Below are 27490 nucleotides of genomic sequence, written 5' to 3'. Positions count from 1 at the left end.
ACAAGTTCACAAACTTCTAATTTGTCCATCACAAATTTGCACATTTTTGACCTTGCTTGATTAGTGGCCCGCTGTCCCCAAGTCATCAGCAGCTTTTTAAGTGGATCAGATGGAGCAAAAAAAACACAGGAGAACATATTGAAAAATACAGTAAAACGTACCATGTTTGGACAAATTCATAACCAATAAAACTAGTATATCAGGGGAGAATTGGAAGGTATTACTCTCACCCCAAATTCAATGACAACTGTTGTTGTCTCAGTTACCCGCTACTAGTAGAATTGACAAGTCTGAACTTGTTTGGTAGATGGTTACATTTCAATCATGTGTTTGCGAATAAATTGTAAAACAAAAAACACCCTTATTGGGTGCTCTATCAGACTGGAAAGGCTTTTCTACTACCGATACTACAGACTATTGACATTAAACCCAGTTCAAAATTACAACAGGAATATAAAAAGAAATTCAATAAGTTTCCAACTCAGACCCAACCCAAGTGTAAAGTTATTTGTCAGATGAATGGTGGAGGAGATGGGGAATATGGCCTTAGGATCTATCCCATGAAAATTTACTGTTGAACAATATTAAGCCCTTAGAAGTCTAAAAGAGAGGGATTATCTAGCTATACAATCCTCAAAGAAGGTAACATTGTGTTAATGAGTAAACAATACGTAATGATGGGTTTTAAAATTCTTAATAACAGTAAGCGCCAATCGCTCCATATGAAGCCTTCTCTGTCCTCTGCTTATCTCCCTTCGAGTAATAACCTGAGTGTTATAGACAGAAAAATTAAAATTTTTATTATATATAGATATATATATATATCTATATATATATATATAGATATATATATATATATCTTTATACAAAATTATACAATCTGAATAATTTGGGTTGGAGGATTATTTTCATATCAGAGAGGTGTACATGGAGACATTGCAGGATAATAAAAAAAAAAGGATGTGTGATTCTCCTGATTCATTCATTTCTATTCACATTTATAGAATTGCCACCTAGTACATTGAATCTGACCACTTTGAACTTTATCTCAGACTTTGTATAACTGTATATGATAATGTGTGTATTTCTGTCTTCCATGAAAAGCTGCACAAATATGTGAGAAATGTTAATTTCATGGCCGAAGCCAAGATCCCCTTTAATCAGATGAAAGAGATTCCAACTAATCTTATATTACAAATCTTTCTTTTGAAAGACAATTCTCTAATTGCGCATGTCCCAATTTCCAACCTTCAAGGCCCAGACTTTGTGCCTAAAACATTTCCCAATATGAGTGATCCCCGCTTTTGGAAAACCGGAAAAGTAAGTTATTATTTGGTGTTTTCTGTTTATATTGTTTGCTGAGGAGGTTCATAATTTTTGGGGATCTTTTAGCCTTGTTTTAGGATATACTAGCAAATGTGCATGTCCATGAAAGGGGTCATTTTTGGAGTCAGTGAAGATTGTCCATTGCGGTAATTTTGTGGAAATTTTCTAGAACATTTCTTACAAAACATTTATATTCTATTTTGTGTATAAATGTGTTATGGAATAAAGTTGACATAGAAGGTAACGGGGGCCATAAATCTTTGGAATATGTGACATGAGATATGATTATTAAAGAGAAACGGCAGCACTGAAATCAAGATATTTTCAGTAATACATCCAATGGGGTCCTCAAGAAGTTTAGAATGTCCTTACATGTTCTTAGCACTTCTTGAAATATATAAAAGAAATATAAATGTTAAGAAAATATTTCTGACTGGGTGCCTCATTGTGTTTCTCGTGTCAGTCCCTTTGATAAATGGTGCCTGATATAAATGTGACCATACAAGAATACTTCTGCTAGTTGGTGACAGATTATATACAGTGACATTAGTAGTTGTGACAGTTGTGAGATAGATTATTAGGTGTAAAAGTAACACATTGAATTCAGTGACATCAGTCATTGTAACAGTTTATGGGAGATTCTGAGCAGTGACTGATGTCATTATGGGTTAGATTTAGATACAGTGACCCAGACACTTGTGAGGACCAACCTGTCATGAACCTAGTGCCACCAACAGTGGACTATGAGCAGAATATGGCTCTAGGAAGATCAAGAAGCTCGATCTGGACAAGCCCAGAGAGGAGGGCTACACATTTCCCACCCTCCCTTTCATAGTGGCCCAGGGTGAATGCACGGATAAGAGTCTATTTTGATTTTTTTAGGAAAACCCCATGCCATTTTTTCTTGTTTTACAAAAATGTGTACTGTCCCATTTAAGAAAAAAAAATGGCAAGGGCCCACCTTAAAATATATACCAGACTCTTATCTAGACTTGCAGCCTGGGTGCCCAGGAAAGGGGAAGCATCAAGTATTCAGCCCCCTTTCTTACCTATAAAAGACCACATCTGCCACCGCTTACAATGTACCCTGTGCCCGTTTTGCGAGGCAAGGAACTCATCTCACATCCTGTGCCCCAAATGGGATGTGGGGGTTTGCAGTTGCACTTATCAGAATCTGGTAGCCCACTTTAGAATACCGGGACTCCAAAACATTCCAGCCCCTGTGGGTGAATGACTGCAGGGTACATAATATCACTTATTACTCATTGACAAAGAAATACAAATGCCCACACCATGAAAAGGTCTGTTATTAACCATTTCACCTCCAGAAGGTTTTACTTCATGACTAGACGATTTTTTGCTATTCAGCACTTCTCTACTTTAACTGCCGATTTCTCAGTCATGCAACACTGTACACAAATGAAACTCATATCATTTATTTCACACAAACAAAGCTTTCTTTTGGTGGCATTTGATCACCATTGGGTCTGTTATTATTATTAACCAAAACAGACCAAAAATTTTGAAAAAAAAATTATATTTTGCTCTTTTTGTTATAAAACATATACAATAAAATCAAATTTCTAAATACATTTAGGCCAATATGTATTCTGCTACATGTTTTTGGTAAAAAAAAAAAAAAAAAAGATATATACTGGAATTTACACAGCTTTTACTTTCTGACTGCCTATCACTAGAAATGTTCGAACAGTTTGAATCGAGCAAAAGTTCGGCCCGCACTTCGCCTGCTCGCCCACTCAGCGAACATCCGAAATTTGCGGGTAGCTCGGCGGGATGTTTGCCCCCCCCCGCGCACCCCACAATGCACTGCGAGCTTCATGGCGCATTCTAGGGCCCTAATTGGATGAAGCACCTGACCGCTGGTCAGATGCATAGCTTCGCCATTTTGCACTGTCAGAGGCCCAATTGGACAAAGTGATAATGACTTTCTCCAATCACGGCTTAGTACTCATAGTCCCACCCCACATTATAAAAGGTTCCTTCCCATAGGAAGCGTTTGCAGTGTGAAATTGTAGATAGATAGAGCAGGGCTCAGTTTCCTACTAATGTCCCGTACACACGGTCGGATTTTCTGATGGAAAATGTGTGATAGGACCTTGTTGTCGGAAATTACGACCGTGTGTAGGCTCCATCACACATTTTCCATCGGATTTTCCGACACACAAAGTTTGAGAGCAGGATATAAAATTTTCCGACAACAAAATCCGTTGTCGGAAATTCCGATCGTGTGTACACAAATCCGACCGACAAAGTGCCACGCATGCTCAGAATAAATAAAGAGATGAAAGCTATTGGCCACTGCCCCGTACGTGTTTTACGTCACCATGTTCAGAATGATCGGATTTTCCGACAACTTTGTGTGACCGTGTGTATGCAAGACAAATTTGAGCCAACATCCGTCGGAAAAAATCCTAGGATTTTGTTGTCGGAATGTCCGAACAAAGTCCGACCGTGTGTACGGGGCATTACAGTTATTGTTTTTCACTTATTGTGACTCTGAGTGTAGAGTGTTAGTGTAGTGTTAGTACAGTGTGTGAGAATAGTGTCAGTGTAGTGTAAGGATGAGCTCGATCTTTGAGTCGAATGTAAGTTTGACTCGAACATCGGGTGTTTGCCTGTTCGCCAAACAGTGAACAGTATAGGGTGTCCACGTGAAATTTGAGCGCCGCGGAATGCCTCATAATGCACTGCGAGATCGCAGTGCATTGTTGTATGATGATTGGCCAAAGCATGCACCTGACCTGCATTCTTTGTCCATTCACAGCGCGCTCTGCTGAGAGAGCCGTTAGGGGCCAAAGGCAGGGTGCCTTTGGCCAATCATTGCTCAGGGGGACTAAGTCCATGCCCCACACTATAAAAGGCTGCTTACATAGCCATCGCGTGTAATGTTATTGGCATGGATTGAGAGATAGCTTGAGTTAGATTAAGCAGGCAGGTTATTTAGTTAGTGGCAGTGTATTTGATATATATATATATATATATATATATATATATATATATATATGTACGCAGTATATAATACAGTGTGTACAGTTTCTAATACACTTCAGGTGGTGTACACAGTATATAATACAGTGCAGGTGGTGTACGCAGTATATAATACAGAGTGTACAGCTTCTAATACACTTCAGGCGGTGTAGTAAAATATATATATATATATATATATATATATATATATATATATATATATATATATATATATATATATAATTACATACAGTGTATATATATATATGTGTAATATATATACACACACACACACACACACACACACACACACATGCAGTCTAGTATGTGCATATATTGTAGAGGGTCAGCTCTCTCCCCTTCTCAAAAACAGAAGTCCTGGGAGTTTTTTCAGAGGAATCGAGACATTTTTTTCAAACCTGCCGGGCGTAACCTCGGTAATTGAACATAATGTCATCATAGACCCTGGCGTTCGAGTAAAACTCAAACCCTACCGCATACCCGAAGCTCGCCGGAATATTGTCTCGGCCGAGCTTAAGAGCATGTTGGACCTTGGGATTATTGAGGAGTCTTCAAGTAGCTGGTGCAGCCCTATAGTCCTTGTACCCAAGCCAAATGGAACCTAGCGGTTCTGCAATGACTTTTGCAAATTAAATCAAGTCTCCAAGCCAGACGCGTATCCCATGCCCGGGTGGATGAGTTAAATCGAGAGATTAGGACCGACCCGCTACATCACCACTCTTGACTTGACCAAGGGATAATGGCAGATCCCGCTTTCCCTAGAGGCTAAAGAAAAAACTGCATTTGCCACACCATAGAGGTTATGGCAGTATGCCCAAATGCTGTTTGGGTTACATGGTGCCCCAGCCACTTTCCAGAGGGCCATGGACTTCGTCCTGAGACCTCATAAGGAATTCTCAGGAGCCTATCTTGATGACATTGTCATCTTTAGTCAGGACTGGGAGAGTCACTTACCGAAGGTCCAGTTGGTCTTGGATGCACTCCAAAGGGCGGGGTTCACAGGGAACCCGGAAAAGAGAAAGGTTGGTTGGAGGAGGCCCACTACCTGAGGTATGTTGTAGGCAGGGGCGTGATTAAACCCCAACTAAACAAGGTGGAGGCTATTCAGAAATGGTCCCTTCCACTCACAAAGAAACAAGTGCGTTATTTCCTCGGCATTGTGGGCTATTATAGGAGGTTTTGTCAGTCTAGCAGCACCTCTGACTGATCTCACCAAGGGAAAAAACGCAACTGTTGTTCAGTGGCGTGCAGAAGCAGAAGCAGCGTTCTGCCGGTTGAAGCAAGCTTTGTGCCAGGAACCAGTGTTGGTAGCTCCCGACTAGAGATGAGCCGAACACCCCCCGGTTCGGTTCGCACTAGAACCTGCGAAAGGACCGAAAATTTGCACGAACGTTAGAACCCCATTGACGTCTATGAGACTCGAACGTTCAAAATCAAAAATGCTCATTTTAAAGGCTAATTTGCATGGTATTGTGCTAAAAAGGGTTTGGGGACCCGGGTCCTGGCCCAGGGGACATGTATCAATGCAAAAAAAAGTTTTTAAAACGGCCGTTTTTTCGGGAGCAGTGATTTTATTGATGCTTAAGTGGCGCAATTCCCATGCTTAGAACAGTCACTGCACAAAATGTCATTTTTAAAGGAAAAAAGTAGTTTAAAACTGCTTGCGGCTTTAATGTAATGTCGGGTCTTGGCAATATGGATGAAAATCAGTGAGACAAACGGCATGGGTACCCCAAAGTCCATTACCAGGCCCTTTGGGTCTTGTATGGATATTAAAGGGAACCCCGCACCCAAATTAAAAAAGGAAAGGTGTGGGGCCCCCAGGCCCTATATACTCTGAACAGCAGTATAGAGGCGGTGCAAACAAGACAGGGACTGTAGGATTGTTGTTAAGTAGAATCTGTTGTAATTTTGAACTGGTACATTTTTAACGTGTTTAGCTCCAGCCAAAAAATCTATTTTAAGCTTTTTGGAAAACCTAGGGAAGGGTTATCACCCCTGTGCCAATTGTTTTGCTGTCTGTGCTCCTCTTCAGAAGATTTCACCTCACTTTTTGTCCCAATGACAAATGTTTTTTGAAAATTTGGGTTTTTTTGTAAAACAAGGACTGGTGATAAAGCATCAGTGGAAAGGAGAAAAGTTTTTCCCATATTAACTCTTACAGGAGAGAATTTCCCTTCCTAGGGGTAGATTTCATCTCACTTCCTGTTGTCTCCTTCCGTTTGCAAGTAGGAGTCGTTTGTAAGTTGGATGTTTGAAAGTAGGGGCCTGCCCTATATACTAAATTGGGGCCTTAGGTGTTGGTGTTGCCACAACACTGTAAGCCCTCACAGGGCCCTGCTGTGAAATATTAGATCAAGAATTGTAATTACATGCCCCTGTTGAACAGGGGCAGAAAAATTGGGCCTTTGGTGGTGGTGGTGGTGGTGCTGGTGCCACAACACTGTAAGTCCTCACAGATACTCTTGGTGGGCGCAGAAAGAGACCCTGCTGTGAAATATTAGATCAAGAATTGTAATTACATGCCCCTGTTGAACAGGGACAGAAAAAGTGGGTCTTTGGTGGTGGTGGTGGTGGTGGTGCTGGTGCCACAACACTGTAAGTCCTCACAGATACTCTTGGTGGGTGCAGAAACGGGCCCTGCTGTGAAATAAAAGATCAAGAATTGTAATTACATGCCCCTGTTGAACAGGGGCAGAAAAATTGGGCCTTTGGTGGTGGTGCTGGTGCCACAACACTGTAAGTCCTCACAGATACTCTTGGTGGGCGCAGAAACGGGCCCTGTTGTGAAATATTGGATCAAGAATTGTAATAACATGCCCCTGTTGAACAGGAGCAGAAAAATTGGGCATTTGGTGGTGGTGGTGGTGGTGGTGCCACAACACTGGAACCCCTCACAGATGCTCTAGTTGGAGCGCAGGAACTAGCCCTACTGCAAAGAATTGCATCAAAAAGTGTAATTACACGCCCCTGTTAAACAGGGGCTGAGAAATTGGGCCTTAGCCACTGGTGCTGGTGCCACAATACTGCAACACCTCACAGATACTCTAGTTGGAGCGCAGGAACTAGCCCTGCTGCAAAGAATTGCATCAAAAATTGTAATTACACGCCCCTGTTAAACAGGGGCTGAAAAATTGGGCCTTAGCCACTGGTGCTGGTGCCACAACACTGCAACACCTCACATATACTCTAGTTGGAGCGCAGGAACTAGCCCTGCTGCAAAGAATTGCATCAAAAATTGTAATTACACGCCCCTGTTAAACAGGGGCTGAAAAATTGGGCCTTAGCCACTGGTGCTGGTGCCACAACACTGCAACACCTCACAGATACTCTAGTTGGAGTGCAGGAACTAGCCCTGCTGCAAAGAATTGCATGAAAAATTGTAATTACATGCCCCTGTTAAACAGGGGCTGAAAAATTGGGTCTTAGGCACTGGTGGCGGGACTGGCTTGTAAGAACCAAAAATGTTCTTACAAGCTATCATCATGATCATTGAGGAGGAAGAGGATAATTACTCAATATAACAGGATAGTCACTCAGCATCAGCATAGGCAGTCTTTGAAGGGATCTGACATTTCAAAAAAATGTATTCGGTTACATCAGCATCAGGTGCTTGGTAGCTGGTGGTGATCCAAGACTGATTCATTTTTATGAAGGTCAGTCGATCGACCGAGTCGGTGGACAGACTCACCCTGTGATCAGTTACAAAGCCTCCAGCAGCACTGAATGTGCATTCCGAAAGAACGCTGGATGCAGAACAGGCCAGTAGCTCAATTGCATACTGTGCAAGCTCTGGCCAGTGATCCATTCTCAAGACCCAGTAACCCAGAGGATTTTTGGTGGGAAAGGTGTCCAAGTCAGATCTTGCCCCTAGGTATTCCTGCACCATGTAAAATAGACGCTGGCGATGGTTGCTGTAACCGATCATACCTTGGGGCTGCGGACTAAAAAATTGTCTGAACGCATCGGTCAGACAGCCACCTTCTCCACCGCTCCTTCTTTGACTGACTGAAGCCTCAGCAACACATTGTCCAGAAACAGGACTTTGTAACCTCCCAGTCTCTGGGAACACGTTGCACAGACCTTTCTGCAAGGCCTCCCGAAGATGTTTCATCTTCTGCTCCCTCTGCGATGGCAAAGTAAGGTCCGCAACCTTACCCTTGTAACGTGGATCAAGGAGGGTTGCCAGCCAGTATTGTTCCTTCTCCTTGATACCACGAATACGAGGATCCTTCCGCAGGCTTTGCAGGATCAGTCAGGCTGTGTACCTGCCCAAGAACCACTGCACCACCAAGTTAAGTACGTGAGCCAAACAGGGAACATGGGTCAGATGTCCCTGTCGGAGGGCAGATAGGAGGTTGGTGCCATTGTCGCAAACCACCATTCCTGCCTTAAGTTGGCGTCGTGTCAACCACCTCTGAACCTGCCCCTGCAGAGCTGACAGAACCTATGCCCCAGCGTGGCTCCTGTCCCCCAAGAACACCAGCTCAAGCACCGCATGGCATCTTTTTGGCCTGCATACTTGCGTAGCCCCTTGAACGCCTACGGAGAACCGCTGGTTCTGAGGACAAAGCACAGGAAGAGGCCATGGAGGAAGAAGAAGAGGAGGGGGTGGAGGAGAGAGGTGTGTCAGAATCATTAGTAGTGGCATTTTGGAGGCGTGGTGGTGGAACAACCTCCAACACTACTGCACCTTGTCCTGCATCCTTCCCAGCTGCCAGCAGAGTCACCCAATGCGCGGTGAAACTTAGGTAATGTCCCTGTCCATGCCTGCTGGACAATGAGTCAGCAGTAATATGCACCTTACTGTTGACCGCCCTGTCCACTGAGGCATGGACATTGCCTTCCACATGCCGGTAGAGAGCCGGAATCGCCTTATGTGAGAAAAAGTGGCGTTTGGGTACCTGCCACTGAGGAACCGCACATTCCACAAACTCACGGAAGGGGGCAGAGTCTACCAAATGAAAAGGTAGCAGTTGAAGTGTTAGCAATTTTGCCAAGCTAGCATTCAACTGCTGCGCATGTGGATGGCTGGGAGCAAACTTCTTTCGGCAGTGCAGCAGCTGGGGCAGGGAAATTTGCCTGGTACAATCTGATGTCGGTGTACTGAAAGCAGATTGCCCACAAGTACTTGGCTGTGACACACCTAATTCACCTTCATTCCTCTCAGAGAGGACTGAAGGTATAGTGGGGTTGGAAATCTCAGCTGATGAGGAGCAAGTAAAGGTCCTCTTTGTTCTTTGGTGTGGGTCTTTTAGATACGCTTGCCAAGGAACTGCATGGCAGGTCAACATATGTCTGGTCAAGCATGTGGTTCCCAAGCGGGAGATGTTTTGGCCATGCGAGATACGCTTGAGACATATGTTGCAAATAGCAGCGGTGCGATCTGATGCACTCATCTCAAAAAAGGCCCACACCAAAGAACTTTTGGAATAACGCTCAGAGACAGCCGCGCCCTGCACATGCGGAGCTTTGCGGTGTGATGCAGTCAGTCTGCTGCCCTTAGGCTGGCCCCTGGAGGGCATCCTGCCTCATTGGTAATGTGCCTCCTCCTCCTCCTCTCTCCTATCAGGCACCCACGTTGAGTTAGTGACCTCATCATCCCCTCCCTACTCATCACAGGAGCAAACCTGGCAGTATGCTGCAGCAGGGGGAGCATGACTGCCAGATTGCAGTCCTTCTTGGGCACCCCCTCTGTCCGTGCTCACGTTACTGGCTTCATTTAGCTCAGTATCATCATCAGAGCCTTCTAAACGCTGGGCATCCTCCTGGAGCATGTACCCAACACTGTGGTCAAACAGTTCGAGGGACTCCTCAGGAAGACATGGTGGGGATAGGGAAGGAGTCACTGATGCCATTGAGCTGAGGGAAGAGGCCGCGTTGGCAGCTGCTTTGCCAGACAAAGTACCCTGAGCATGGGTGAGAGAGGATGAGGAGGATGAGGACGGCTTGGTCATCGACTCGACCAAGTCTTCCGCATGTGTTATGGGTCAACACGGCCAACTGCCGAAAAAAAGGCCAAGCGTGTCCCACAGCCACGTGCTGATGAGGATGCACCGTCTCCATGACCAGCACTGTTGCCTCTAGACACAGAGCCTGCATGACCTCTTTTATTGGCTTGTGACTGTCTGCCTCTCCTTCTTGGCCTTCCCGACATACTATTGGCCTGCAGTGATATGTAGCTGCACGAAGCTGGGATATATATATAGCTGCCTGCGGTAGTGATAGGATCAGGAAAACACGACCAACCTTCTACAGATAGCTTTAGCTGAACACTGTGAAGAGGACGCACTACACTAATGTTAAAATAATGAAGCTGCCTGCGGTAGTAATAGGATCAGGAAAACACCATCAACCTTCTACGGGTAGCTTGACCCGCATGCTTGGCCAATCACAGCGCCGCCTTAACAGAGAGCCATAATTGGCCAAAGCCAAGGAGGCTTTGGCCAATTATGGCTCAGGGGATTTAGTACACGCCCCACACTATATAAGGCCGCCTGCATGGCGGCCCTGTGCAGTGTGTTCCGGTGTGCTTAGAGAGAGAGAGAGACAGTGTCATTTCATTTGAGTTAGCTAGATTAGGCAGGACAGTCAGTCAGTTAGCTGCACTTAAAGTGTATTGTGTATATATATGCATCCCAGGTGTTGCATATATATATATATATATATATATATATATACACTGTATTCAGTTTAGCTAGATCCGTTCCTGTTATCTTCTAGACTATTTACATTTAGTGCAGTGCGTCCTTCTCACAGTGTTCAGCTAGATCCGTTCCTGTTATATTCCTACTGACAGGCAGGCTTGTCTTGTTACAGTATTTTGAAGAAAATTACTGGTGTTCTTTTGATCCTATTAGTACCACAGTCAGGCAGCTAGACTATTTACATTTAGTGCAGTGCGTCCTGCTCACAGTGTTCAGCTAGATCCGTTTCTGTTATCTTCTTACTGACAGGCAGGCTTGTCTTGTTACAGTATTTTAAAGAAAATTACTGGTGTTCTTTTGATCCTATTAGTACCACAGTCAGGCAGCTAGACTATTTACAGTTAGTGCAGTGCGTCCTGCCCACAGTGTTCTGCTAAACCTACAAGTAAGTGGGGTGCGTCCTGCTCACAGTGTTCAGCTAAACCTACAAGTTAGTGGGGTGCGTCCACCTCACAGTGTTCAGCTAAACCTACAAGCTAGTGGGGTGCGTCCTGCTCACAGTGTTCAGCTAGATCCGTTTCTGTTATCTTCTTACTAACAGGCAGGCTTGTCTTGTTACAGTAAATACAGCTACCTGAAGAAAATTGCTGGTGTTCTTTTGATCCTATTAGTACCACAGTCAGGCAGCTAGACTAGTTACAGTTAGTGCAGTGCGTCCTGCTCACAGTGTTCTGCTAAACCTACAAGTTAGTGGGGTGCGTCCTGCTCACAGTGTTCAGCTAAACCTACAAGTTAGTGGGGTACGTCCACCTCACAGTGTTCAGCTAAACCTACAAGCTAGTGGGGTGCGTCCTGCTCACAGTGTTCAGCTAGATCCGTTTCTGTTATCTTCTTACTGACAGGCAGGCTTGTCTTGTTACAGTAAATACAGCTACCTGAAGAAAATTGCTGGTGTTCTTTTGATCCTATTAGTACCACAGTCAGGCAGCTAGACTATTTACAGTTAGTGCAGTGCGTCCTGCTCACAGTGTTCTGCTAAACCTACAAGTTAGTGGGGTGCGTCCTGCTCACAGTGTTCAGCTAAACCTACAAGTTAGTGGGGTGCGTCCACCTCACAGTGTTCAGATAAACCTACAAGCTAGTGGGGTGCGTCCTGCTCACAGTGTTCAGCTAGATCCGTTCCTGTTATCTTCTTACTGACAGGCAGGCTTGTCTTGTTACAGTAAATACAGCTACCTGAAGAAAATTGCTGGTGTTCTTTTGATCCTATTAGTACCACAGTCAGGCAGCTAGACTATTTACAGTTAGTGCAGTGCGTCCTGCTCACAGTGTTCTGCTAAACCTACAAGTTAGTGGGGTGCGTCCTGCTCACAGTGTTCAGCTAAACCTACAAGTTAGTGGGGTGCGTCCACCTCACAGTGTTCAGCTAAACCTACAAGCTAGTGGGGTGCGTCCTGCTCACAGTGTTCAGCTAGATCCGTTCCTGTTATCTTCTTACTGACAGGCAGGCTTGTCTTGTTACAGTAAATACAGCTACCTGAAGAAAATTGCTGGTGTTCTTTTGATCCTATTAGTACCACAGTCAGGCAGCTAGACTATTTACAGTTAGTGCAGTGCGTCCTGCTCACAGTGTTCTGCTAAACCTACAAGTTAGTGGGGTGCGTCCTGCTCACAGTGTTCAGCTAAACCTACAAGTTAGTGGGGTGCGTCCACCTCACAGTGTTCAGCTAAACCTACAAGCTAGTGGGGTGCGTCCTGCTCACAGTGTTCAGCTAGATCCGTTCCTGTTATCTTCTTACTGACAGGCAGGCTTGTCTTGTTACAGTATTTTAAAGAAAATTGCTGGTGTTCTTTTGATCCTATTAGTACCACAGTCAGGCAGCTAGACTATTTACAGTTAGTGCAGTGCGTCCTGCTCACAGTGTTCTGCTAAACCTACAAGTTAGTGGGGTGCGCCCTGCTCACAGTGTTCAGCTAAACCTACAAGTTAGTGGGGTGCGTCCACCTCACAGTGTTCAGCTAAAGCTACCTGTAGAAGGTTGGTGGTGTTCTCATACTACAGACAGGCAGTTGATTTTGCTAGCTGCAGTATCAGTACATATATGTATATATATATATATATATATATATATATATATATATATATCCCAGCTTAGTGCAGCTACAGGCCATTAGTATGTCTGGAAGGCCAAGAAGGAGAGGCAGACAGTCACAAGCCAATAAGAGAGGGCAAGCAGGCTCTGTGTCTAGTGCTGGTCGTGGAGACGGTGCATCCTAATCAGCACGTGGCCATGGGACACGCTTGGCCTTTTTTTCGGCAGCTGGCCATGTTGAGCCGCAACATGCGGAAGACTTGGTCGAGTGGATGACCAAGCCGTCCTCATCCTCCTCATCCTCTCTCACCCAAGCCCAGGGTACTTTGTCTGGCAAAGCAGCGGCCTCTTCCCTTGGCTCAATGTCATCAGTGACTCCTTCCCTAGCCCCACCATGTCCTCCTGAGGAGTCCCTCGAACTGTTTGACCACAGTGTTGGGTACATGCTCCAGGAGGATGCCCAGCGTTTGGAAGGCTCTGATGATGATACTGAGCTCGATGAAGGCAGTAACACAAGCACGGACAGAGGGGGTGCCCAAGAAGGACAGCAATCTGGCAGTCATGCTCCCCCTGCTGCAGCATACTGCCAGGTTTGCTCCAGTGATGAGGAGGGAGGGGATGATGAGGTCACTAACTCAACGTGGGTGCCTGATAGGAGAGAGGAGGAGGAGGAGGAGGAGGCGGCACATCACCAACGAGGCAGGATGCCCTCCAGGGGCCAGCCTAAGGGCAGCACATTGACTGCATCACACCCCAAAGCTCCACATGTGCAGGGCGCTGCAGTCTCTGCGCGTTATTCAAAAAGTTCTTTGGTGTGGGCCTTTTTTGAGACGAGTGCATCAGATCGCACCGCTGCTATTTGCAACATATGTCTCAAGCGTATCTCGCGTGGCCAAAACATCTCCCGCTTGGGTACCACATGCTTGACCAGACATATGTTGACCTGCCATGCAGTTCCTTGGCAAGCGTATCTAAAAGACCCACACCAAAGAACAAAGAGGACCTCTGCTTGCTCCTCATCAGCTGAGATTTCCAACCCCACTAGACCTTCAGTCCTCTCTGAGACCTGCACTGAGAGGAATGAAGGTGTAGAATTAGGTGTGTCACAGCCACGTACTTGTGGGCAATCTGATTTTGGTACACCGACGTCAGATTGTACCAGGCAAATTTCCCTGCCCCAGCTGCTGCACCGCCGAAAGAAGTTTGCTCCCAGCCATCCACATGCCCAACGGTTGAATGCTAGCTTGGCAAAATTGCTAGCACTTCAACTGCTGCCTTTTCAGTTGGTAGACTCTGCCCCCTTCCGTGAGTTTGTGGAATGTGCGGTTCCTCAGTGGCAGGTACCCAAACGCCACTTTTTCTCACGGAAGGCAATTCCGGCTCTCTACCAGCATGTGGAAGGCAATGTCCATGCCTCGCTGGACAGGGCGGTCAGCGGTAAGGTGCATATTACCGCTGACTCATGGTCCAGCAGGCATGGACAGGGACGTTACCTAAGTTTCACGGCGCATTGGGTGACTCTGCTGGCAGCTGGGAAGGATGCAGGACAAGGTGCAGTAGTGTTGGAGGTTGTTCCGCCACCACGCCTCCAAAATGCTAATGATTGTGACACACCTCTCTCCTCCACCCCCTCCTCTTCTTCTTCCTCCATGGCCTCTTCCTCGGAACCAGCGGTGCTCCGTAGTCGTTCAAGGGGCTACGCAAGTACGCAGGCCAAAAGATGCCATGCGGTGCTTGAGCTGGTGTGCTTGGGGGACAGGAGCCACACTGGGGCAGAGGTTCTGTCAGCTCTGCAGGGGCAGGTTCAGAGGTGGTTGACGCCACGCCAACTTAAGGCAGGAATGGTGGTTTGCGACAATGGCACCAACCTCCTCTCTGCCCTCCGACAGGGACAAATGACCCATGTGCCCTGTTTGGCTCACGTCCTTAACTTGGTGGTGCAGCGGTTCTTGGGCAGGTACCCGGGCTTACAGGATGTCCTGAGGCAGGCCAGGAAAGTCTGTGTGCATTTCCGCCGGTCATATAATGCCAGTGCTCAGCTGACGGACCTCCAAAAGGAGTTTAACCTGCCCAAGAACCGCCTAATCTGTGACATGCCCACCAGGTGGAACTCAACGTTGGCCATGCTGCAGCGGCTGCACACGCAGCAGAGGGCCATCAATGAGTACCTGTGCGACTATGGCACCAGGACAGTGTCAGGGGAGCTTGGTTTTTTTTCCCCACGCCAGTGGGCCATGATCAGGGATGCATGCACTGTCCTGTCACCATTTGAGGAGGCCACGAGGATGGTGAGCAGTGACAGTGCATGCATCAGTGACACTGTCCCCCTTGTCCACCTGTTGGAGCACACGCTGCGTGGAATAATGGACAGGGCACTTGAGGCAGAACAGAGGCAGGAAGAGGAGGACTTCCTTAGCTCTCAAGGCCCCCTTTATCCAGACAGTGTTCCTGCGTGCCCGCCGATCACACAGGAAGAGGACGAGGAGGAGGAGGAGGAAGATTGTGTCAGTATGGAGGTGGAGCCTGGCACTTAGCATCAGCAGCAGTCTTTAAGGGATCAGTCCCAAGAAACACATGGACTTGTACGTGGCTGGGAGGAGGTGGCTGCGGACCATGTCGTCCTTAGTGACCCAGAGGACTCCGGACCGAATGCCTCAGCAAACCTACGCTGCATGGCCTCCCTGATCCTGCAAAGCCTGCGTAAGGATCCTCGTATTCGTGGTATCAAGGAGAAGGACCAATACTGGCTGGCAACCCTCCTTGATCCACGTTACAAGGGTAAGGTTGCGGACCTTATCTTGCCATCGCAGAGGGAGCAGAGGATGAAACATCTTCGGGAGGCCTTGCAGAAAGGTCTGTGCAATGCGTTCCCAGAGACTGGGAGGTTACAAACTCCTGTTTCTGGACAACGTGTTGCTGAGGCTTCGGTCAGTCAAAGAAGGAGCGGTGGAGAAGGTGGCCGTCTGACCGATGCGTTCAGACAATTTTTTGGTCCGCAGCCCCAAGGTATGATCGGTTCCAGCAACCATCGCCAGCATCTGTTTTACATGGTGCAGGAATACCTAGGGGCAAGATCAGACTTGGACACCTTTCCCACCGAAAATCCTCTGGGTTACTGGGTCTTGAGGAAGGATCACTGGCCAGAGCTTGCACAGTATGCAATTGAGCTACTGGCCTGTCCTGCATCCAGCGTTCTTTCGGAATGCACATTCAGTGCTGCTGGAGGCGTGGTAACCGATCACAGGGTGCGTCTGTCCACTGACTCGGTCGATCGACTGACCTTAATAAAAATGAATGAGTCTTGGATCACCACCAGCTACCAAGCATCTGATGCTGATGTAACCGAATAATTTTTTTTGAAATCTCAGATCCCTTCAAAGACTGCCTATGCTGATGCTGAGTGACTATCCCTGAGTAATTATCCTCTTCCTCCTCAATCATCACGCTGATAGCTTGTAAGAACATTTTTGGTTCTGGGTGCCACCACCAGTGCCTAAGGCACAATTTTTCAGCCCCTGTTTAACAGGGGCGTGTAATTACGATTTTTGATGTAATACTTTGCAGCAGGGCTCGTTCCTGCATTCCAACTAGAGTGTCTGTGAGGGGTTGCAGTGTTGTGGCACCAGCACCAGTGCCTAAGGCCCAATTTTTCAGCCCTTGTTTAACAGGGGCGTGTAATTACAATTTTTGATGCAATACTTTGCAGCAGGGCTCGTTCCTGCATTCCAACTAGAGTGTCTGTGAGGGGTTGCAGTGTTGTGGCACCAGCACCAGTGCCTAAGGCCTAATTTTTCAGCTCCTGTTCAACAGGGGCATGTAATTACAATTCTTGATCTAATATTTCACAGCAGAGCCCTGTGAGGGCTTACAGTGTTGTGGCCACAGCAACACCTAAGGCCCAAATTTCTGCTGAGTATATAGGGCAGGACCCTACTTTCAAACAACTAACTTACAAACGACTCCTACTTGCAAACGGAAGGAGACAACAGGAAGTTAAATCTACCCCTAGGAAGGGAAATTCTCTCCTGTAAGAGTTAATATGGGAAAAACATTTCTCCTTTCCACTGATGCTTTCCAATCCATTGGGACAAAAAGTGAGGTGAAATCTTCTGAAGAGGAGGAAAGACAGCAAAACAAATGTCACAGGGGTGATAACCCTTCCCTATGTTTTCCAAAAAGCTTAAAAAAGATTTTTTGGCTGGAGCTAAACACGTTAAAAATGTACCCGTTCAAAATTATAAAGAGATTCTACTTAACAACAAACCTACAGCCTGTATACTGCTGTTCAGAGTATATAGGGCCTGGTGGCCCCACACCTTTCCTTATTTTAATTTGGGTGCGGGGTTCCCCTTAATATCCATACAAGACCCAAAGGGCCTGGTAATGGACTGGGGGGTACCCATGCCGTTTGTCTCACTGATTTTCATCCATATTGCCAGGACCCGACATTACATTAAACCCGCAAGCAGTTTTAAATGAGATTTTTTCCTTTAAAAATGACATTTGGTGCAGGGACTGTTCTAAACACGGGAAACACGCGTCACTTTACAGGCATACTATAGACACCCCTCAGGTACGATATTTAAAGGAATATTTCACTTTTTTTTTTTACTTTAAGCATCATTAAAATCACTGCTCCCGAAAAAACGGCCGTTTTTAAAAGTTTTTTTTGCATTGATACATGTCCCCTGGGGTAGGACCCGGGTCCCCAAACCCTTTTTAGGACAATACCATGCAAATTAGCCTTTAAAATGAGCACTTTTGATTTCGAACGTTCGAGTCCCATAGACGTCAATGGGGTTCTAACGTTCATGCAAACTTTCGGTCCGTTCGCAGGTTCTGGTGCGAACCGAACCGGGGGGTGTTCGGCTCATCCCTAGTGAGGAGGATGCACTACACTAACTTGTAGTTTAGCTGAACACTGTGAGGAGGAATCACTACACTAACTTGTAGCTTTAGCTGAACACTGTGAGGAGGATGCACTACACTACCTTGTATCTTTAGCTGAACACTGTGAGGAGGACGCACTACACTAACTTGTAGCTTTAGCTGAATACTGCGTTGAGGTCGCACTACACTAACTTATAGCTTTAGCTGAACACTGTGAGGAGGACAAACTACACTAACTTGTAGCTTTAGCTGAACACTGTTCAGAGGACGCACTACACTACCTTGTATCTTTAGCTGAACACTGTGAGGAGGACGCACTACACTAACTTGTAGCTTTAGCTGAATATTGTGCAGAGCTCGCACTACACTAACTTGTAGCTTTAGCTGAACACTGTTCAAAGGACGCACCACACTAACTTGTAGCTTTAGCTGAACACTGTTCAAAGGACGCACCGCACTAACTTGTAGCTTTAGCTGAATACTGTGCAGAGGTCGCACTACACTAACTTGTAGCTTTAGCTGAACACTGTGAGGAGGATACACTACACTAACTTGTAGCTTTAGCTGAACACTGTGAGGAGGACGCACTAAACTAACTTGTAGCTTTGGCTGAACACTGTTCAGAGGTCGCACTACACTAACTTGTAGCTTTAGCTGAACACTGTGCAGAGGTCGCACTAGACTAAAGTGTAAATAATGTAGCTGCCTGCGGTAGTGATAGGATCAGAAAAACACCACCAACCTTCTATAGATAGCTTTAGCTGAACACTGTGCAGAGGATGCACTACACTAACATTAAAATAATGTAGCTGCCTGCGGTAGTGATAGGATCAGGAAAACACCACCAACCTTCTATAGATAGCTTTAGCTGAACACTGTGAAGAGGACGCACTGCACTAACGTTAAAATAATGTAGCTGCCTGCGGTAGTGATAGGATCAGGAAAACACCACCAACCTTCTACAGGTAGCTTTAGCTGAACACTGTGCAGAGGTCGCACTAGACTAACGTGTAAATAATGTAGCTGCCTGCAGTAGTGATAGGATCAGGAAAACACCACCAACCTTCTACAGGTAGCTTTAGCTGAACCCTGTGCAGAGGTCACACTAGACTAACGTGTAAATAATGTAGCTGCCTGCGGTAGTGATAGGATCAGGAAAACACCACCAACCTTCTACAGATAGCTTTAGCTGAACACTGTGCAGAGGACGCACTACACTAACATTAAAATAATGTAGCTGCCTGCAGTAGTGATAGGATCAGGAAAACACCACCAACCTTCTATAGATAGCTTTAGCTGAACACTGTGCAGAGGACGCACTACACTAACATTAAAATAATGTAGCTGCCTGCGGTAGTGATAGGATCAGGAAAACACCACCAACCTTCTATAGATAGCTTTAGCTGAACACTGTGCAGAGGATGCAGTACACTAACTTGTAGCTTTAGCTGAACACTATGAGGAGGACGCACTACACTAACTTGTAGCTTTAGCTGGGCACTGTGCAGAGGTCACACTACACTAACTTGTAGCTTTAGCTGAACACTGTGAGGAGGACGCACTACACTAACTTGTAGTTTTAGCTGAACACTGTGAGGAGGATACACTACACTAACTTCTAGCTTTAGCTGAACACTTTGAGGAGGATGCACTACATTAACTTGTAGCTTTAGCTGAACACTGTGCACTACACTAACTTGTAGCTTTAGCTGAACACTGTGCAGAGGTCGCAATACACTAACTTGTAGCTTTAGCTGAACACTATTCAGAGGACGCACTACACTAACTTGAAGCTTTAGCTGAAAACTGTGAGGAGGACGCACTAAACTAACTTGTAGCTTTAGCTGAACACTGTGCACTACACTAACTTGTAGCTTTAGATGAACACTGTTTAGAGGACGCATTACACTAACTTGAAGCTTTAGCTGAACACTGTGAGGAGGACGCACTACACTAACTTGTAGCTTTAGCTGAACACTGTGAGGAGGACACACTACACTAACTTTAGATGAACACTGTTCAGAGGACGCACTACACTAACTTTAGGCTTTAGCTGAACACTGATCAGAGGACGCACTAAACTAACTTGTAGCTTTAGCTGAACACTGTGCAGAGGTCAAACTACACTAACTTGTAGCTTTAGCTGAACACTGTGAGGAGGACGCACTACACTAACTTGTATCTTTAGCTGAACACTGTGCAGAGGTCTCAATACGCTAACTTGTAGCTTTAGCTGAACACTGTGAGGAGGACATACTACACTAAATTGTAGCTTTAGCTGAACACTGTGAGGAGGACGCACTACACTAACTTGTAGCTTTAGCTGAACACTTTGAGGAGGATGCACTACATTAACTTGTAGCTTTAGCTGAATACTGTGCACTACACTAATTTGTAGCTTTAGCTGAACACTGTTCAGAGGACGCACTACACTAACTTGAAGCTTTAGCTGAAAACTGTGAGGAGGACGCACGAAACTAACTTGTAGCTTTAGCTGAACACTGTGCACTACACAAACTTGTAGCTTTAAATGAACACTGTTTAGAGGATGCATTACACTAACTTGAAGCTTTAGCAGAACACTGTGAGGAGGACGCACTACATTAACTTGTAGCTTTAGCTGAACACTGTGAGGAGGACGCACTACACTAACTTGTAGCTTTAGCTGAACACTGTGCACTACACTAACTTGTAGCTTTAGATGAACACTGTTCAGAGGACGCACTACACTAACTTGTAGCTTTAGCTAAACACTGTTCAGAGGACGCACTACACTAACTTGTAGCTTTAGCTGAACACTGTGCAGAGATCACACTACACTAACGTGTAGCTTTAGCTGAACACCGTGAGGAGGACGCACTACACTAACTTGTAGCTTTAGCTGAACACTGTGAGGAGGACATACTACACTAAATTGTAGCTTTAGCTGAACACTGCGAGGAGGATGCACTACACTAACTTGTAGCTTTAGCTGAACACTGTGAGGAGGATGCACTACATTAACTTGTAGCTTTAGCTGAACACTGTGCACTACACTAACTTGTAGCTTTAGCTGAACACTGTGCAGAGGTCGCAATACACTAACTTGTAGCTTTAGCTGAACATTGATCAGAGAACGCACTACACTAACTTGAAGCTATAGCTGAAAACTGTGAGGAGGACGCACTACACTAACTTGTAGCTTTAGCTGAACACTGTGCACTACACTAACTTGTAGCTTTAGATGAACACTGTTTAGAGGACGCATTACACTAACTTGAAGCTTTAGCTGAACACTGTGAGGAGGACGAACTACACTAACTTGTAGTTTTAGCTGAATACTGTGAGGAGGATGCACTACACTAACTTGTAGCTTTAGATGAACACTGTTCAGAGGACGCACTACACTAACTTGTAGCTTTAGCTAAACACTGTTCAGAGGACACACTACACTAACTTGTAGCTTTAGCTGAACACTGTGAGGAGGACGCACTACACTAACTTGTAGCTTTAGCTGAACACTTTGCAGAGGTCACACTACACTAACCTGTAGCTTTAGCTGAACACTGTGAGGAGGACGCACTACACTAACTTGTAGCTTTAGCTGAACACTGTGCACTACACAAACTTGTAGCTTTAAATGAACACTGTTTAGAGGATGCATTACACTAACTTGAAGCTTTAGCAGAACACTGTGAGGAGGACGCACTACATTAACTTGTAGCTTTAGCTGAACACTGTGAGGAGGACGCACTACACTAACTTGTAGCTTTAGCTGAACACTGTGCACTACACTAACTTGTAGCTTTAGATGAACACTGTTCAGAGGACGCACTACACTAACTTGTAGCTTTAGCTAAACACTGTTCAGAGGACGCACTACACTAACTTGTAGCTTTAGCTGAACACTGTGCAGAGATCACACTACACTAACGTGTAGCTTTAGCTGAACACCGTGAGGAGGACGCACTACACTAACTTGTAGCTTTAGCTGAACACTGTGAGGAGGACATACTACACTAAATTGTAGCTTTAGCTGAACACTGCGAGGAGGATGCACTACACTAACTTGTAGCTTTAGCTGAACACTGTGAGGAGGATGCACTACATTAACTTGTAGCTTTAGCTGAACACTGTGCACTACACTAACTTGTAGCTTTAGCTGAACACTGTGCAGAGGTCGCAATACACTAACTTGTAGCTTTAGCTGAACATTGATCAGAGAACGCACTACACTAACTTGAAGCTATAGCTGAAAACTGTGAGGAGGACGCACTACACTAACTTGTAGCTTTAGCTGAACACTGTGCACTACACTAACTTGTAGCTTTAGATGAACACTGTTTAGAGGACGCATTACACTAACTTGAAGCTTTAGCTGAACACTGTGAGGAGGACGAACTACACTAACTTGTAGTTTTAGCTGAATACTGTGAGGAGGATGCACTACACTAACTTGTAGCTTTAGATGAACACTGTTCAGAGGACGCACTACACTAACTTGTAGCTTTAGCTAAACACTGTTCAGAGGACACACTACACTAACTTGTAGCTTTAGCTGAACACTGTGAGGAGGACGCACTACACTAACTTGTAGCTTTAGCTGAACACTTTGCAGAGGTCACACTACACTAACCTGTAGCTTTAGCTGAACACTGTGAGGAGGACGCACTACACTAACTTGTAGCTTTAGCTGAACACTGTGAGGAGGATGCACTACACTAACTTGTAGCTTTAGCTGAACACTGTGAGGAGGACGCACTACACTAACTTGTAGCTTTAGCTGAACACTTTGCAGAGGTCACACTACACTAACCTGTAGCTTTAGCTGAACGCTGTGAGGAGGACGCACTACACTAACTTGTAGCTTTAGCTGAACACTGTGAGGAGGACGCACTACACTAAATTGTAGCTTTAGCTGAACACTGTGAGGAGGATGCACTACACTAACTTGTAGCTTTAGCTGAACAATGTGCACTACACTAACTTGTAGCTTTAGATGAACACTGTTCAGAGGACGCACTACACTAACTTGTAGCTTTAGCTGAACACTGTCCAGAGGTCACACAACACTAACTTGTAGCTTTAGCTGAACACTGAGAGGAGGACGCACTACACTAACTTGTAGCTTTAGCTGAACACTGTGAGGAGAACGCACTACACTAACTTGTAGCTTTAGCTGAGCACTGTGCACTACACTAACTTGTAGCTTAAGTTGAACACTGTTCAGATGACGCACTACACTAATTTGTAGCTTTAGCTGAACACTGTGAGGAGGACGCACTACACTAACTTGTAGCTTTAGCTGAACACTGTTCACTACAATAACTTGTAGCTTTAGATGAACACTGTTCAGAGGATGCACTACACTAACTTGTAGCCTTAGCTGAACACTGTTCAGAGGACGCACAACACTAACTTGTAGCTCTAGCTGAACACTGTGAGGAGGACGCACTACACTAACTTGTAGCTTTTGCTGAACACTGTGCACTACACTAACTTGTAGCTTTAGATGAACACTGTTTAAAGGACGCACTACACTAACTTTTAGCTTTAGCTGAACACTGTGAGGAGGACGCACTATACTAACTTGTAGCTTTAGCTGAACACTGTGCAGAGGTCGCACTACACTAACTTGTAGCTTTAGCCGAACACTGTGAGGAGGAAGCACTACACTAACTTGTAGCTTTAGCTGAACACTGTGAGGAGGAAGCACTACACTAACTTGTAGCTTTAGCTGAACACTGTGAGGAGGATGCACTACACTAACTTGTAGCTTTAGCTGAACATTGTGCACTACGCTAACTTGTAGCTTTAGATGAACATTGTTCACAGGACGCACTACACTAACTTTAGGCTTTAGCTGAACACTGTTCAGAGGATGCACTACACTAACTTGTAGCTTTAGCTAAACACTGTGCAGAGGTCACACTACACTAACTTGTAGCTTTAGCTGAACACTGTGAGGAGTACGCACTACACTAACTTGTAGCTTTAGCTGAACACTGTGCAGAGGTTGCAATACGCTAACTTGTAGCTTTAGCTGAACACTGTGTAGGACATATTACACTAAATTGTAGCTTTAGCTGAACACTGTGAGGAGGACGCACTACACTAACGTGCAGCTTTAGCTGAACACTTTGAGGAGAATGCACTGCATTAACTTGTAGCTTTAGCTGAACACTGTGCACTACACTAACTTGTAGCTTTAGCTGAACACTATGCAGAGGTCGCAATACACTAACTTGTAGCTTTAGCTAAACACTGTTCAGAGGACGCACTACACTAACTTGAAGCTTTAGCTGAAAACTGTGAGGAGAATGCACTAAACTAACTTGTAGCTTTAGCTGAACACTGTGCACTACACTAACTTGTAGCTTTAGATGATCACTGTTTAGAGGATGCACTACACTAACTTGTAGCTTTAGCTGAACACTGTGAAGAGGACGCACTACACTAACATGTAGCTTTAGCTGAACACTGTTAGGAGGACGCACTACACTAACTTGTAGCTTTAGCTGAACACTGTGAGGAGGATGCACTACACTAACTTGTAGCTTTAGCTGAACACTGCGCACTACAGTAACTTGTAGCTTTAGATTAACACTGTTCAGAGGACGCACCACACTAACTTGTAGCTTTAGCTGAATATTGTGCAGAGGTCGCACTACACTAACTTGTAGCTTTAGCTGAACACTGTGAAGAGGACACACTACACTAACTTGTAGCTTTAGCTGAACACTGTTCAGAGGACGCACTACACTAACTTGTAGCTTTAGCTGAACACTGTTCAGAGGACGCACTACACTAACTTGTAGCTTTAGCTGAACACTGTGAGGAGGATGCACTACACTACGTTGTATCTTTAGCTGAACACTGTGAGGAGGATGCACTACACTAACTTGTAACTTTAGCTGAACACTGTTCAGAGGACGCACTACACTAACTTGTAGCTTTAGCTGAACACTGTGAGGAGGATGCACTACACTAACTTGTAGCTTTAGCTGAACACTGTGAGGAGAACGCACTACACTAGCTTGTAGCTTTAGCTGAAAACTCTGAGGAGGACGCACTACACTAACTTGTAGCTTTAGCTGAATACTGTGTTGAGGTCGCACTACACTAACTTTTAGCTTTAGCTGAACACTGTGAGGAGGACAAACTACACTAACTTGTAGCTTTAGCTGAACACTGTGAGGAGGATGCACTACACTAACTTGTAGCTTTAGCTGAACACTTTGCAGAGGTCGCATTACACTAACTTGTAGCTTTAGCTGAACACTGTTCAGAGGACGCACTACACTAACTTGTAGCTTTAGCTGAACACTGTTCAGAGGATGCACTACACTACCTTGTAGCTTTAGCTGAACACTGTGAGGAGGACACACTACACTAACTTGTAGCTTTAGCTGAACACTGTGCAGAGGTTGCAATACACTAACTTGTAGCTTTAGCTGAACACTGTTCAGAGGACGCACTACACTAACTTGTAGCTTTAGCTGAACACTGTGCAGAGGTCACACTACACTAACTTGTAGCTTTAGCTGAACACTGTGAGGAGGACGCACTACACTAACTTGTAGCTTTAGCTGAACACTGTGCAGAGGTTGCAATACGCTAACTTGTAGCTTTAGCTGAACACTGTGAGGAGGACATATTACACCAAATTGTAGCTTTAGCTGAACACTGTGAGGAGGATGCACTACACTAACGTGCAGCTTTAGCTGAACACTTTGAGGAGGATGCACTACATTAACTTGTAGCTTTAGATGAACACTGTGCACTACACTAACTTGTAGCTTTAGCTGAACACTATGCAGAGGTCGCAATACACTAACTTGTAGCTTTAGCTAAACACTGTTCAGAGGACGCACTACACTAACTTGAAGCTTTAGCTGAAAACTGTCAGGAGGATGCATTAAACTAACTTGTAGCTTTAGCTGAACACTGTGCACTACACTAACTTGTAGCTTTAGATGAACACTGTTTAGAGGACGCACTACACTAACTTGTAGCTTTAGCTGAACACTGTTCAGAGGATGCACTACACTACCTTGTAGCTTTAGCTGAACACTGTGAGGAGGACACACTACACTAACTTGTAGCTTTAGCTGAACACTGTGCAGAGGTTGCAATACACTAACTTGTAGCTTTAGCTGAACACTGTTCAGAGGACGCACTACACTAACTTGTAGCTTTAGCTGAACACTGTGCAGAGGTCACACTACACTAACTTGTAGCTTTAGCTCAACACTGTGAGGAGGACGCACTACACTAACTTGTAGCTTTAGCTGAACACTGTGCAGAGGTTGCAATACGCTAACTTGTAGCTTTAGCTGAACACTGTGAGGAGGACATATTACACCAAATTGTAGCTTTAGCTGAACACTGTGAGGAGGACGCACTACACTAACGTGCAGCTTTAGCTGAACACTTTGAGGAGGATGCACTACATTAACTTGTAGCTTTAGATGAACACTGTGCACTACACTAACTTGTAGCTTTAGCTGAACACTATGCAGAGGTCGCAATACACTAACTTGTAGCTTTAGCTAAACACTGTTCAGAGGACGCACTACACTAACTTGAAGCTTTAGCTGAAAACTGTCAGGAGGATGCATTAAACTAACTTGTAGCTTTAGCTGAACACTGTGCACTACACTAACTTGTAGCTTTAGATGAACACTGTTTAGAGGACGCACTACACTAACTTGTAGCTTTAGCTGAACACTGTGAGGAGGACGCACTACACAACATGTAGCTTTAGCTGAATACTGTTAGGAGGACGCACTACACTAACTTGTAGCTTTAGCTGAACACTGTGAGGAGGATGCACTACACTAACTTGTAGCTTTAGCTGAACACTGTGCACTACAGTAACTTGTAGCTTTAGATTAACACTGTTCAGAGGACGCACCACACTAACTTGTAGCTTTAGCTGAACACTGTGAAGAGGACACACCACACTAACTTGTAGCTTTAGCTGAACACTGTGAGGAGGATGCACTACACTATGTTGTATCTTTAGCTGAACACTGTGAGGAGGATGCACTACACTAACTTGTAGCTTTAGCTGAACACTGTTCAGAGGACGCACTACACTAACTTGTAGCTTTAGCTGAACACTGTGAGGAGGATGCACTACACTAACTTGTAGCTTTAGCTGAACACTGTGAGGAGGATGCACTACACTAGCTTGTAGCTTTAGCTGAACACTCTGAGGAGGACGCACTACACTAACTTGTAGCTTTAGCTGAATACTGTGTTGAGGTCGCACTACACTAACTTGTAGCTTTAGCTGAACACTGTGAGGAGGACAAACTACACTAACTTGTAGCCTTAGCTGAACACTGTGAGGAGGATGCACTACACTAACTTGTAGCTTTAGCTGAACACTTTGCAGAGGTCGCATTACACTAACTTGTAGCTTTAGCTGAACACTGTTCAGAGGACGCACTACACTAACTTGTAGCTTTAGCTGAACACTGTTCAGAGGATGCACTACACTACCTTGTATCTTTAGCTGAACACTGTTCACAGGATGCA

The 27490-nt window shown here is 45.2% G+C and overlaps 1 protein-coding gene across 1 annotated transcript in view; it reads left to right on the top strand.

Annotated features, from left to right (window-relative positions):
- The window catches only part of LOC141126653 (vomeronasal type-2 receptor 26-like), a 141130-nt gene that overhangs the window by 29893 nt on the left and 83747 nt on the right, over positions 1–27490 (top strand). The window contains exon 2 of the mRNA XM_073612601.1: positions 1105–1320. Within this exon, the coding sequence (XP_073468702.1) occupies positions 1105–1320 (216 nt within the window). The remainder of the gene's footprint in view (positions 1–1104; positions 1321–27490) is intronic.

The sequence above is a fragment of the Aquarana catesbeiana genome, linkage group LG01 (assembly GCF_042186555.1).
Source record: "Aquarana catesbeiana isolate 2022-GZ linkage group LG01, ASM4218655v1, whole genome shotgun sequence".
Taxonomy (NCBI): Eukaryota; Metazoa; Chordata; class Amphibia; order Anura; family Ranidae; genus Aquarana; species Aquarana catesbeiana.
Note: the sequence above shows the minus strand (reverse complement) of the source record. Positions and strands in the feature narration are given on the sequence as shown.